The 14,299-nt window shown below is 39.7% G+C and overlaps 1 protein-coding gene and 1 long non-coding RNA gene across 2 annotated transcripts in view; one reads left to right on the top strand and one right to left on the bottom strand.

The window, feature by feature from the left end:
* Positions 1-14,299, bottom strand: part of TSHR (thyroid stimulating hormone receptor) — a 193,257-nt gene that overhangs the window by 48,373 nt on the left and 130,585 nt on the right. The window contains exons 7-10 of the mRNA XM_063698096.1: positions 11,805-11,879; positions 8,688-8,762; positions 7,227-7,304; positions 3,137-3,205 (exon numbers count right to left, since the gene is read on the bottom strand). Coding sequence (XP_063554166.1) covers positions 3,137-3,205; positions 7,227-7,304; positions 8,688-8,762; positions 11,805-11,879 — 297 coding nt within the window. The remainder of the gene's footprint in view (positions 1-3,136; positions 3,206-7,226; positions 7,305-8,687; positions 8,763-11,804; positions 11,880-14,299) is intronic.
* LOC134757135 (uncharacterized) overlaps positions 1-14,299 on the top strand; it is a 99,341-nt gene that overhangs the window by 8,872 nt on the left and 76,170 nt on the right. Inside the window, exons 3-5 of the long non-coding RNA XR_010130806.1 lie at positions 311-438; positions 5,513-5,646; positions 9,916-10,006. This is a non-coding gene — a long non-coding RNA (uncharacterized lncRNA). The remainder of the gene's footprint in view (positions 1-310; positions 439-5,512; positions 5,647-9,915; positions 10,007-14,299) is intronic.

Genomic DNA, 14,299 nt, shown 5'->3' with positions numbered 1-14,299 from the left:
TAAACACGACCAGGAGGCCAATCATGAGGAGGAGTGAGATGTTTTGCAGGAAAATAGTCAATATACGTAAACTAAGTTCAATACCAATTCTTTGACTTGAATAACGTTTTATCATCCCAGCCTTTTTGTCAGGTTATCGTCGACCAGACTTCATCTGGAAGCTCACGAATGGCTTTGCAGCATTGGTAAAGTCAGGTTCTCATGGACTAATGACACTGTTTCTTGATGTGATTGTCCTCTGAAACTTCTCCTGATTATGCCTTGAGTTTTGAGTTGCCTTCTTTCTCTCACATGATCTCATTCTTTTCAGGATCAAGATATTTTAACTTCTGTGTTCAGCGCCTTTAATAGATTGAGCTAAGAAGCCTAAGCAATCTTCAGGGCTAAGAAACAAGCTGCACTTGCCAGAGTTGGATGTCCACACCTTGGTGATGGCTGGTAAGTCAGCCATGATGAATCCCAGCAGAGGGCAGGGAAAGAGTTCTGAACCAGGGGACCCAGGTCTCAGCTTTGACTTGGCCACTAGGAAGCTCTATCAAATTAAAACAGCCACTTTAAAAAAAAAAAGCCATGTGTTCTTGTTGGGCTTCGTTCCCTTCATATGTAAAACGTGACAATTGGACAAGAAGACTGATAATGTATTTTACAGCAGTAGTTCTTGACTTTTGCTCTGTATTGGACTCACTTGGAGAGAGTTTTAAATCCCCATGATCCTGCTACATCCAGAATGTCTGACGGCAAAACCTAGGCATTAGTGCTTTGAAAACTCCCTAATGTTGAGAACTATTGCTCTGTAGACCTTAAGGTCTGAATTTTATACTCTATCTTGAATAAATGATAATTGATAGTGTCTGAGGGTCATATCTTCCAATGACTAAATACGGCAGGGAAAACAGGCAGTTAATTTGAAGCATAGATTCTTATCTTGGGCTCCAAAATCTTTTGCTTGTGGAAAAATTAATGTTTTAGAAATCAATTACCCTATATCCCAGGTTTCAGGTTCTTTCTCTAATCCACCATTCTGGAAAGGCAGTTCTAGTTCAGGCAAGAGTCAGCTGAACACACTGAATTCAGGAGCCATATTAACAGCTCTGGTTTCCCTGGTTGAAGATTTCCTTACTATCTCCTATCCCTGCCCCTGCTAATGTGAGTGTTTGTTGCCTTAATGCTAACTAAACTTTTGGTGTACTCTATGTCTAGAACTGTGTGACAGTCATCTGAAATCTTTATACCCTAAGTACCTACAAACTATCTTCATTATTTTAAGAACTCTCCATACTCCATTCATAGAAAATTTGAATTTGAAGATCATTACCCTTAGAGTCATAGCTTTCTAGGAATAGTTGAATCAAAGAGGAAAATATTTGGTGAAATTCATACAATATTAAAATCAAATGCCACCTTTCCAGAATGCTGGATTAGAAAAAGAACTTGAAACCTGGAATATAGGATAATTCATTTCTAAAACATTAATTTTAATAATGATTTAAAAAACAATGGGATAAACCTAGAAAAAATCTAGCTTGTATCTCCAAAGAAGGAAAGCAATGTTATTGGATATTTAGGCTTCAGTTATTTTCTATCTGAGATGCATATTTTGGATTGGGTACACTTCTCCCTAATGTACTTTGCCCTTTGATGTTGCTGCCCTTGAGCTGACCCCCACCAGAATGTACGCTCAGTGTGGGCAGGGAGCACATGGCTCCTGTTCATCTTTGTTTTCCCAGTGAATGGCACAGGGCCTGGTACATTGCAAGTGTCTAATAAATATGTTGAAAAGTAGATGAAAGATTGTAAGAAGTTAGTATCATAAAGTTAAGATGGAAGGAGGGTCTCTCCAATTCTGTAAATAAATTTGAGGGGGTAAGTATCACCTTACTCGATAGAGTCTTTTTAGACTTTGCCTATAATTATGTATTAAAAAATAATGGAAATGAACCATTATGACTCCACAACCAGACAATCGAGAGAATGGTACTGTAACTCTTCATTTCATAAAGACTGGTATGAAGCACAAAAGCCAGCAAAGAGTGAGACTTCACTTCAAACAGAACTCAGGGAGCCTTGCCTCAGTGTAATGAGTTCAAACACCTTTTTACCATTTACCATTTAAAAATGGAATTGTTCCAGAACCTACCACCTAACCCCTAAACCAGAACATCAACCAAAATCACATAATCTACATGAGTGTTCTTCTCCATCCGGAGCCACTGCATAGGGTTAGACAGCTTATTGACCTCACCCTTGCTACTTAAAGTGTGGTCTGTGAACAGCAGTGTCGGCATCACCTGGGAGTTTGTTAGAAATATGGAATCCCGAGGCCAAATCCAGAGCTGCAGAATCAGACTATGTATTTTGATAAGACGTCTCAGAGGGTCTGATGCCCAGGAAAGTTTGAGAAGCCCCGTACGCAACAGATTTTGTGTCATAAGGCCTTCAGATTTTGCAGGGATCATTTCTGGAACATAAAATTACTATGTATGAAATGTTTAAAGTGAAAAAAATAATATAATTACAAAAATGAATACATAACAAGACACTAGCAAAAATGAGCAGGTAAATTTGAAAAAAACAACAAATAGAAAAAGGTGAAATAGAAAAAATATATCATTTGTAAAGAAATACTCAAAAAGTGTTATAAAACACATCAAACACAAAGTCTATTGTTTGCTGTTTCAGCTGTTCCCAGCACTATTTATTTTTTGAAAAGGCAAAAGTTGGATATGATTTTTTAGCTATTTCTGAGTGAATCAAATATAAACTGACATCTTTCCCAAAAACATGTCAGAAAGGACTAAAAGAGAAACCACCTTATTTTCTGAACAGCTTTGGGCTTCATTAAAGATATCCTTTTACTTTATGTACATAATAGATGAACATTTACACACACACACACACACACACACACACACACACACACCAGGGAGAAAAGCTTTGGAACTTACCATTAGAGCTAACGTAAGCGTCCACTAAAGTGGGCCCCTGCCAAGTTCCTTGACCTCATTTCCATGTTGGTCACACTAACTCTGGCATGGAAGATGCTCTGGTAGAACCTATCTCTCAACAGCATTCTGCCCCACTGGATGGTTCTTAGGGTAAGGGAAAGTGACAGTTTTCATGGCTACCCTTGACTTACACAGCATCCAGCTTTGTCCCATTGAAAGCATATCCTTGGACTGAAGTAAAGCCGTTGTTGTACAGCTTCCTACAACCAACAGAGAGAAGAGAAATCAGTGACTGGTGAGAAGTGGTGCTGGCCTATTTCTGGAGAGTTGGACTATATTTCTTCAGTGTCATAAATGTGCATAAAGGTTTTTCAGGTCCCACATTATGTATCCCACAAGAAAACTTTCCAGTACAAGTTGTTGGAAACAAGATAATATTTCTCAGTTTGAATGCCCATTCTCCTGACTTAGCTCCTAGTAAATTTAAGGTGTTTCTCAGAATCATATTTACTTTGAGTAACAAACTTGTTACCATTGAAGATTTTAAAAGAATATTCCACATACATTCAGAAAAAGGGATTTCAGGTAATAGTTAACCCAATGTCAATAGTGGAGGAGCAACTGCAGTCTCTTAAGATAAACATGTTGAAAGACATTCATCTAAATGCGTATGTTTTTATTTTTCTATTAATATTTAAATGTTATTTCACCTTTGTATTTTATCCATCTTTTTATCCTCAGAGCTTATCACAGATTAAATGTTTAAGGGTTATGGGCTGAATTAAATTAAACCTCATGGATGAATCTAAGAAAGTAGATAGACCATGTCCTCTTACGAATTTTTTTTTTTTTTTTTTTTGAGACAGGGTCTCTCACTCTGTCACCCAGGCTGGAGTACACTGGCTCAATCACGGCTCACTGCAGCCTTGAGTCCCTGGGCTTAAGCGATCCTCCCACCTCAGCCTCTCAAACAGTTGGGACTACAGGCATGTGCCACCATGCCTGGCTAATTTTTGTATTTGTTGTAGAGATGAGGTTTCACCATGTTGCCCAGGCTAGTCTGGGCTCAAGTGATCCGCCTGCCTCAGCCTCCCGAAGCACTGGGGATTACAGGTGTGAGCCACTGGGCTGGAAATGTTAATGTTTTAACTTGTTGCTGTGTTTCTATGACTAATTAATTCATTTAATGATTCAGGGAGCCAGTCTGAAATGTTATTACTTCTATTTCCTATTGAAGTTACTGAGACATGAGGGTGACTTGCCAAAAACACATTGGTCTAGGACTGTTGAGACTTAGGATCCCTGACTTCAAATATGATTTTTTTTTTTGACACGGAGTCTGGCACTGTTGCCCAGGCTGAAGTGCAGTGGCGTGATCTCTGCTCACTGCAACCTCTGCTCCCGGGTTCAAGCAATTCTCCTGCCTCAGCCTCCTGAGTAGCTGGGATTACAGGCGCCTGCCACCAGGTCCGGCTAATTTTTGTATTTTTCAGTAGAGATGGGGGTTTCACCATGTTGGCCAGGCTGGTCTCAAACTCTTGACTTCAGGTGATCTGCCTGCCTCGGTCTCCCAAAGTGCTGGGATTACAGGCGTGAGCCACCGTGCCTGGCCAACCTCAAATATAATTATTTCCACCTACCAAAAGCAGCCCCCCTTTCTGCAGGAGAAGGAGCCCCAGCCTTGGGAGCTCTGGGCTATATGGGAATGCAAGAGGTTATTGGTGGTTATTGGCATGAAGATAAGAGAAGACAGCTGTAACCACACTCAGGCACTGCTAGTGAGAACTCCTAGTGGCAGTTGTAAGGGAACCTTGAAAAGTACAGTAATCTACCACATGTGAACCTTGGGAACACATTAAGAAGCACACAGGAAAGTTCAAATTTGGAATTAGACCTGGCTCTGCCACTTAATAGCTGGATGATCCTGAGAATTTCTCAACCTGTCTTATCCTCAGTTTATCTCTAAAAGTGTGATAAATTAGTACATAAATGTAATGCCCAATCAAAAGGTTGCAGAGAGGATCAAATAACTATATATTTAACAAAGTGAGGAACACTTATTAGGTGACCATGTTAAAAGGAGCTATTCGGGAGGCTGAGGCAGGAGAATTGCTTGAACCTGGGAGGCGGAGGTTGCAGTAAGCCGAGGTCGCACCATTGCACTCCAGCTCTGGGTGACAGAGTGAGACTCTGTCTCAAAAAAAAAAAAAAAAAATTAAAAAAAATAAATAAAAGGAGTATCCTAAAACTTGGATTTATCCTATATAGTTGTGGGAAACTGAGCAAGATTCTCGTGGCTTTGTTGTCATTGTTGATGTGTTTGTTTTTGTTTCATCTTAAATAATTACACAGCGAGTTTAATTCCAGCTACTAACATGTCCTCGGTGAGGATTGCAATATCCCAGGAATACAAGCACAATGGCTGAGAAAACTCTGTGGATAAGTAAATTTTTTCTAAAGTAGAACTCTTTTATGAAGATGTGAGAACTGTGCATATGGCATTTTAATTTTCCTAAATTTGTTGAGAGTCCTGGACATTAAAAATACTTGTTTGAATTGCATTTCAGATATTAAACAGAATTCTTAATGAACAAATCGGCCTTGAAAAGGGAACATGGTGAAGCAAGACAAAAGAATTACAAACTTTGACTGAAACTTTCTCCTACCAGGAATACAGGTACAAAGTCGGTTGTTGGAACATGTATCCTTTCAAGTTGATAGTTTTTTGAGCCTGAGCTTCGAAGAAGCAAGGACTTTTGCCAAAATGTAGAAATAATCATCTGAAAAGATCATGAATAATCCATGCCATCCTCTCCTCTATATTTTAGGAAATATGGGCTTCCCTCACTCAGATGTTTCTAGAAACACATGCTGGGCTCTATGCTGGGTGTGGGACAATGAGCTTTCACTTGAGGGGGGTGCTTGAGATATGGGGGTTTTAGAAAAATGGTATCAAGGGGTAGAGGTAATATTCTATAAAGAAGTTTAGCATGTAGGAGTTTCCTTATGATGAGCACTATATGGCGCAATGGAAAGCTTTACTGAGGGAGTAAATGGCTTTGAAGTTTGGAGCTGAGCAGGCTAAGAGCCTGGGCCTTTTCTGCATGGTAAGAAGAAATTATGACTGAGAAGGAGCCTCCTTTGTCTTTTCAAGGGACCGCTCACCAGGTTGTGATGAGAAGGATCATCTGAAATGCTCCATTGCTCTCAGAAGTTGAGGTAACTTCATTGGGCCCAAACTGATAAACTAGGAATGGCTCAGAAAATAGCTCCTTAGAAGAACTATATGAAGCTTGGATCCATTTTTCTGGGGAGTAATTTGATCAGGTTTGTATCTGATAAAGACCTCCACCCTAACTTTAGTGTGAGCAGAGAAATGAAACTGGGGTGACAATCCAGACAAAAACTTCACCAGGCTTGAACTTGGGCAGTGGTCCTGAAAATAGAGAGGAGACCCTGCAGAGGTAGCTCCAACTCTACTTTGTGACTTATACAATGAGAGAGGAATTTTCTACCAGCTTGGAGAATTAACTTATCCTTTATACCTCTATTAGATCTTCTCCTTTAGAACATTTTGTGAATATCCCTAATTAAGCATCTACTTTTGACCATCTAAAGGGCTTTGCCCCCATTCAAGCTCTGGAAAAATGCTGACCTATAGCAGCACTATGCTTTCTATGTAATATCCCCTTATAGGAGCATAATAACAGTTTGTGATTACTGAGTAAAAGTGTGAGTGCAGAATTTATAAAGTTCTTAGTGGCACCACTTTTTTTCAACTCAGTGATCTTGGGTAAGTCACTTCAATTTGCTTAAACCCCAGTTCTTCTTCTGTAGAATGGGGACACTTGGATACAGATGATTATTCCATAAGGCCTGAAGGCCAAATCTAGTTCACTGCCTCTTTCTATAAATAAAGTTTTATTGGAACACAGACATGCTCATTAGTGTATGTATTGAGTATGGCTGTTTTTGCCACAATGCCAGAGTTGACCAGTTCCTACAGAGGTTGCATGGTCTGTAATGCCTAACTGGTTCTTCACGTGAAAAATGTACCAACCACTGCCGTAATGGAATCCTCTTATCTTGTTACCTAAACTCTTTTGTAGTCTACAGAGTACCATCCCATAAGACAATACTCTTATTTAATTATGTAAAACACTTTATACTCTATAGAGTATATATGATAAGGCAGTATGGCTCTTGGATGGTCTGTAAACATATGAAAATGGCTCAAAATAGAATTTAGTTGATGGAGGGAGTAGAACTGGTAATACTCACAGTGTCAAAGTTTCATTGCATAGTCCCTGAAAAGCATTCACAGGGATTGATGTCATGTAGGGGTTGTCTGTAATTTCACTGCAAGAGAGAGGGACAAAAACACTTAATGAAAAAATGCTTTCCTTCTGCAGCAGGGGTCTTGCTGCACATATGCACTTAAATAACAGGACACAATATAGCTTAATCTTATTTCTTTTTAAGTTTCACTGACCCTTCTTAACCGCTAGTGGTTCAGAGGTCTGGTGAGGTGGTGAGAGCTGTCCTAGATGACATGCACCTGGAGCCCAAATGTGGGGTAAGTGAGAGCTTTAGGTGTGGGTGGAGGTCCCTGACTTAATCCTCATCTTGGGGTAGGCAGATGGATTTGAGAGGCTTCTCCGGAATCTGCAACACTTTGTCCACAACAACTAGAGTTTTCTACATGCATGGACCTTTAAGAAGGTCAGGATAAAAGGATTAAAGGATTTCATTTAATGAGTGTTTCTAAAATGTCCTTCACTTGCCAAACTTCGCCAGGCTCCTGGAGAACCTTTCTACGCCATTCTAGTTTCTGGAAGATTGCTTACATTTTGAACTGAGCTCTTTTGCAACAAAGAAGTATGATCAATTTTTTTTTCTAGCAAAACCCCAAGAGTCTGAAGCTTATCATTCTACATTTTGCTGACTCTTTAATGCAAACTCAACTTGTAATTCACTCTGCCTTACGTCCTTTCATTCCTATACAATTAGTAAGACAACTGACCCATGTCACCAGCTTTGAAAAAGGGCACATGGGTGCCAATCAAAGGTCACAGGCAGTAATTTGGGTACCACTCCTGACTGTTCCTTGAGACACTGCTCAGACAAAATCACTTGAGGTTTCTATTCCTCAGTTTCCTCATTCATAAATGGAAAAGCAGTAACTTTGTTTTACACCTTATAAGGTGGCTGAGAGGAGCAAATGTCATGTGTGGGAAAGTGTTTAAAAAACTATTAAAACTCTACGAAAAATAAGGTATCATAGTTATCATCAAATATTCTTTCTATTCAACCATTCCCATTGGCAAAGAAACATTGCATAATTTCTTCCATTTAAAAACAAAAACACACAAACAAAATCTTTTCTCCTGACTCAATATCTTGCAATTACTGAGCTATTTTCTGCTCCTTTTAATAGTAAAACCTCTCAAAAGAGTTAATTATGGTAACTCTTTCTAATTCTTTCTACCCAAATCTCTCTTGAGCCCACTCCAACCAGCACTCCACTGGAACTGTTCTTGGCAGAGTCACCAACAACTCACATTGCTAAAGCCAGTGGTTATTTCTCAGTCCTTAACTTACTTCATGCCAGTGTAGTCACACCTGATCACTGCTTACTCCTTGAAACAATTGCTTTACTTAGCTTCAACCTACCCCCATGACTGTATTCTAGTTCTTGTCAGTGACAAAATATTGTCAAACATGGCATGTGTGCGTACTTACAGTATAAAGAATATATCAGTGGAATAAACTTTGGTCAGGTCAGGGAACATTTTAAGTCCAGTGTTGAAAATGCCACTAAATTAATGAAAAAAAGAGAAAAAAAAAGCATAGAATTTAGGTAAAAAAATCAACACATAGGAAGGAGAATAATGTAATAGCTGAAAGCATGGGTTCTGAAGACAGCCTGTAGTCAAACTCCCAACACCTTCACTAAATATCTGAGTAACTATGGGCAAGTTCTGATGGTTGGATGAGATATTCCCTCAAGGCATAATAATTTAATCCAGTCCACTGGTGTCAATACATCTACTCGGCTTAGAATGCTCTGGAGATTGTTTCAACCAAGTGGGATTACTAGAAATATAAATTCAGTTTTCGTGTGTGTGTGTGTGTGTGTGTGATTTTCTTGTTTAATTGGAAAAAATTATGTGTTTGTTAGTGAAGGGCTAAGAAGAAGATGGGACAGGAAGATATGATGACTTTAAGCCAGCTTCCTCTTTCAAGCTCTACATTGTATTATGCTGTTATTTTGCCAAGAATAGCTTTCCTACAGCAGTGACCTGAGAGTACCATTATAACAGTACCATTTAAAAAAATATGTCCAGAGAGCCGGGCACAGGGGCTCACGCCTATAATCCTAACACTTTGGGAGGCCAAGGTGGGTGGATCACTTGAGTCCAGGAATTCAAGACTAGCCTGACTAACATGGCGAAACCCTGTCTCTACTAAAAATTCAAAAATTAGCTGCATGTGTTGGCATGCGCCTGTAATCCCAGCTACTTGGGAGGCTGAGGCATGAGAATCACTTGAACCTGGGAGGTGGAGGTTGCAGTGAGCCGAGATCATGCCACTGCACTCCAGCCTGGGTGACAGAGGGAGACTCTGTCTCAAAAAAAGACAGTGTCCAGAAAAGGAAGGAAACCAATCAAAGACAATGTCTTTACCTTCTGTAGTTTATATCATCTACAGAAAAATGTTAAGATTAAAAGACATGCATAAAACACCATGAATACAAGAATTCTCAGGCTCCTGATGCCTCCCAGATTTAGTTGTTTTAACATTTGTTGCAGCTACTTGAATGTAATTAGAATTTTTTTTTTGAGAATTTGGCATGGCATAGAGTGAGATCTAGACACTACTCAGTAAAGCTCTAGAGAAGGTCTTCTGGTAGAAAAACTATATCCATTGATACACCTTCTGAGGCAAATTCAGACTTGACTCCTTCTAGAGAAGAAGGCATAGGATTTGAAGAGGCAGCAGGAGCCAGAGGTCTCAAAATCAGCAAATGGGAGGGACATTCCAGATAACAAAGGAGAGAGGTGAGATTCCATAAGGTATATTTGAAATACAGTAAACAAACTAGTTCAATTGCAATAGGTGCTCATGAAGAACAGTAGGAGGAAAAAAGGTCCAAGAGTCAAGTGGGGTCCATATACTTGGATCAAGATCTTTCTATTCAAAAATCTCAAACAAGTCCCTTAAAACCATCCTGTGGGTCTTCTTTCTGATGTCTTCTCTAATAATTACCTGAACCCCCAAACACTGTATATGTCTCTCCTCCGTCACTTTCCATTATTCTTCTGTAGGAGAGGCACTTTGCAATTTCATACACATCTCCTCAACTAGATTACAGGCAAGGACAATGTCTTAGAAACCTGTATGTTCCCCACAGAGCATATAGTGGGGGATCATCACATCAAAGGGTTATTATATTATTTGAAACTCAGAGTCCATAAGAAGAGCGATTGTCTTGTCCCATAAGCTTTCATGGCTTTCCAGACATCCTTTCATCTTCATATCCCATCAGTGTCTTCCATTCCCCTGGCATCTCTCACACCCACCTCTTCAATATACAACTATTGGCCAGGCATGGTGGCTCACGCCTGTAGTCCCAGCACTTTGGGAGGCTGAGGTGGGTGGATCACCTGAGGTCAGGAGTTCGAGACCAGCCTGGCCAACATGGTGAAACCCCATCTCTACTAAAAATACAAAAATTAGCTGGGTGTGGTGGTGCACACCTGTAATCCCAGCTATTTGGGAGGCTGAGGCAGGAGAATCGCTTGAATGCAGGAAGCAGCAGTTGCAGTGAGCCAAGATCACACCACTGCACTCCAGCGTGGGCAATAGAGCAAGACTCTATCTCAAAAAAAAAAAAAAAAGCAATTATTTTTAGTTCCCCAAAGAAGCTGCGTGGTTCCCTACCTTTGTGTCTTTATCATGCTGTTCTATCCAGCTAAATTTCTTTTCTATCTCCCCATTCTTGTTCAAGATACCCTCTATTCATCCTTAAGGGCTTATCTCATAAAATATCTATGATTACATAAGTTTGTTTTGAAGGTCTGGATGAAGGTGAACTGAAATGTTAATGGTGCTTATTTTGGGGTTTGGTATTAAGTTTTTTTTAACAATTTTCTTCTTCATACTCTTTGTTTTCTAATCTTTATAATGCATGCAAGTAGGAAAAAGGACTCTTCCACCTGGTATCCAGGGGGCCTGAGGTCATACAGACACATCCACTGAACACATTTTTACTGAGCGCCTACTCTGTACTAGGCAGTAAAGATTCAACAGAGAAAAAAAATGTTGTGGTCCCTGGATTCATGGAGCTTATGGTCAGCTCATAAGGTGTTTTCAAAGCAAAGCAGTGAGTGCTGGACATTTGAGTGCTGGAGTGGGAGGTTGAAACTGTTGTCCCTTCTGTTTTCCCTCCACTCCCCACAGAAGTGTATTTTACTCTTTGTGGGTTTTTTTTCCTGTGCAACAGCCACTCTAATAATATTGTTGTGATACCCATTTTCAAACAAAATTGTCCAACTGGCTCTCAGAATTTTGTTTTGTTTTGTTCTGAACTACTACATTTAAGGACCACATATACATGATAGCATTTTCTCCCCCCTGTTTCTTGGAGCAGGTCTCTGGTTCCAGCACTATGTGCTGACTTTTGAATAGGTTTTAAAAATGTGGACCATTTCACCCAATACCTTGCCCTGACCCAGGCTATACACCATTAAAATGAACCTGGACAACATCATCCTAGGGAGATTCCTGGGAGACCACAGCAGTAAATCTGACCCCCTCCCCCCAAAAAAGTAGGATGGGAGAGGATTTAATACTTACAGGAACTTTAGGAGGGGGAGCTCTTTGAGGGCATCAGGGTCTATGTAAGTTAAGTTCCTGGTATTCCGAATTTCTCTGTATAAGTTACAAGGAACACAGTTACAAGGAACACAGTTATAATACATCCGTATCTGTTCTTATCAAAGACAAAACAACATAAATCAGTTTTAACAAATGTTCATGAGAAAAATATGCATTTATGCCACAGGGTACCCCAGGGACTGTAGCTGCCAGGGGTCCCATCAACGACAAACTACTCCTGTCTCCTCACAGGGACCCAATGGCTGCTCAGCTCTTTTGCATTGTTGGCTTGGTTTCCGTCCATTTTAATTTATGGGCTACATTGTTCTTAATTGTAGTATCAGAATTTTTTTTCTTTTAGATTTAGAGAAAAAAGAAAAATCCCTCCAATGATTTGGTGAGGAGTTGAAGACAAATATCTTTATTATTTATAAGTATTCTGGCCAAGACAATGAGTGTTGGAGTGGGAGTATGAGGGAATTTTATGATGAATGACAGCACAGCAAGATGGACAGTAAGGCTCTGTCATTGCCATACCAGATGTACAGAAGTGGTAAGTCTTCACAGTTCACTTGGGTTTATTTTGTCATGCCAGCAATCGAAGACACTTCTGCATGTATAGTGCAATACATGTCAGTAACTTACATACTTATGTTTATATAAATGCTGATCAAGAATGCACAGTTAGCATTAGAGAAATAAGTAACTGCTAGAAATGAACTCTCACTGGTTAAATTAAACATATTCAACATAGGTTGATTGGCTAAAAGAGTTTAAGGCATTCCCTGTGCTTACATGAAAAGTATCTAAGAACCCAGTAAACCTTTAGCATTTCTCCTCAGGAGTGGCACCTAAAAGAACCAGCACCTAGTCGGTGGTGGTACCAATCAGAAAGCTTAGAATGTGACCTCTGTAATTTTTAAAGTTTTATTGAAAAAGAATTTACATTCCATAAACTTCAAACATTGTATGTAGGCATACAGTTCAATGATTTTTAGTAACATTACATAATTTTGAAACCATCATCACAGGTTAGAACGTTTCTATCAATGATAAAAGTAACCATAGGCCCATCTGCAGTTAGTCTCCACTTGCTCCTTTATGCCTAGAAACCACTGATCAGTTTTCTATCTTTATAAATTTGCCCTATCTGGACATTTCATATAAATGGAATCATATAACAGGCAGTCTTTTGTGTCTGCCTTCTTTCATTTAGCATAATGTCTGTGAGGTTCATCCATGTTGTAACATGAATTAGTAGTTCACTCCTTTTTATTTCTGAATAGCCCAGATGGACTTGAGATAGAGTCTTGGCTCTGCCACTTCTGATTATATGACCTTGGACAAGTTTCTTGGCCTCTTTGAGCCATAGTTTTCCTGTCTGTAAAATAGGAACAATTAACAACACTTCTTTTGTGGGGCTTTTGTGAGGATTAAATAATATTCATGAGGGATTTTATGTTTGGCCTCCACATAGTTAGGGCTCTATAAATAATGCTTTTATTATTGTTATTTTCATAAGTGCAATGAAAGCTAGAAGAGACATCAGGGACTTGGGACTGGAGATGTTGTGACATTCTTGCAAAATTAGAAAAAACTCTCTGGTTTTTTCAACTCGGTATTTCAACTAAGAACACTGAATATGAAACAGACCTTGGAAAAGAGAGGATGGAGTTAACTCTGAGAACAGAAATCACCTACCTCTCTCCTCCCTAAACACACAGCTTACTGTCTATAATAATGTACCCGTACTGGTCCATTGTCCTCATTAACATAACTACAATTCCAGGAGACTCTTGCCCAGGCGAATTGCTTTATTGTTCATTACAGAGAGTTTTTGAAACAAAGAACCATCAATGCTTCAACAGAAAGCATCAACAGTTTATACCCCAAGATCTTAGAACTCCTCACTTCCAAATCCTCACTGTGCTAATCCTAAACTATTATGTCATGATTTTTACCTAAACAAGACCCTGCATGGAAAGATCCTCTTTATACAATCTTTCATTTTTTGTCCTGGCTTTAAAATGCAAAGCCCATATCCTTGGAATTCCCTCTGTCTTGGGCAAAGTGTGACAGTTGGCCACCCTACTCCAAAATCTCATAATTTTCCCACCTTGCCCCTCTAGAGACTATCAATCTCTGTTGAGGTGGTTCTCTCTTTCCAGGGTGAGCAATAAACTCCTTGCCAGAGCTTTCCATTGGGGGAGGAGGGTTTGAACTTCTGCCAGAGACAAACAGATGTAAACTAGATGCAGGAGTTTGGAAATTGAGCAGGGTTTGCAGTCTGGAAAATTGCTCCACAAGAGACTGTCGTTGAACGAGTAGTCCTGAGTGAGTGGTCTAAGAGAACGTCAGAGTGAAAGAAAATGCAGCCCACCTGGGTCAGCTGAAAAGGTAGAGAATAAAAGGGAAATGAAATGCAGCTGCTAGTAACAGTTGATTCAATGAGGCTGGCAACTTACATGGAGGCT

The sequence above is a fragment of the Gorilla gorilla genome, chromosome 15 (assembly GCF_029281585.2).
Source record: "Gorilla gorilla gorilla isolate KB3781 chromosome 15, NHGRI_mGorGor1-v2.1_pri, whole genome shotgun sequence".
NCBI classification, from domain to species: Eukaryota; Metazoa; Chordata; class Mammalia; order Primates; family Hominidae; genus Gorilla; species Gorilla gorilla.
This window is presented reverse-complemented; position numbering and strand designations above follow the sequence as displayed.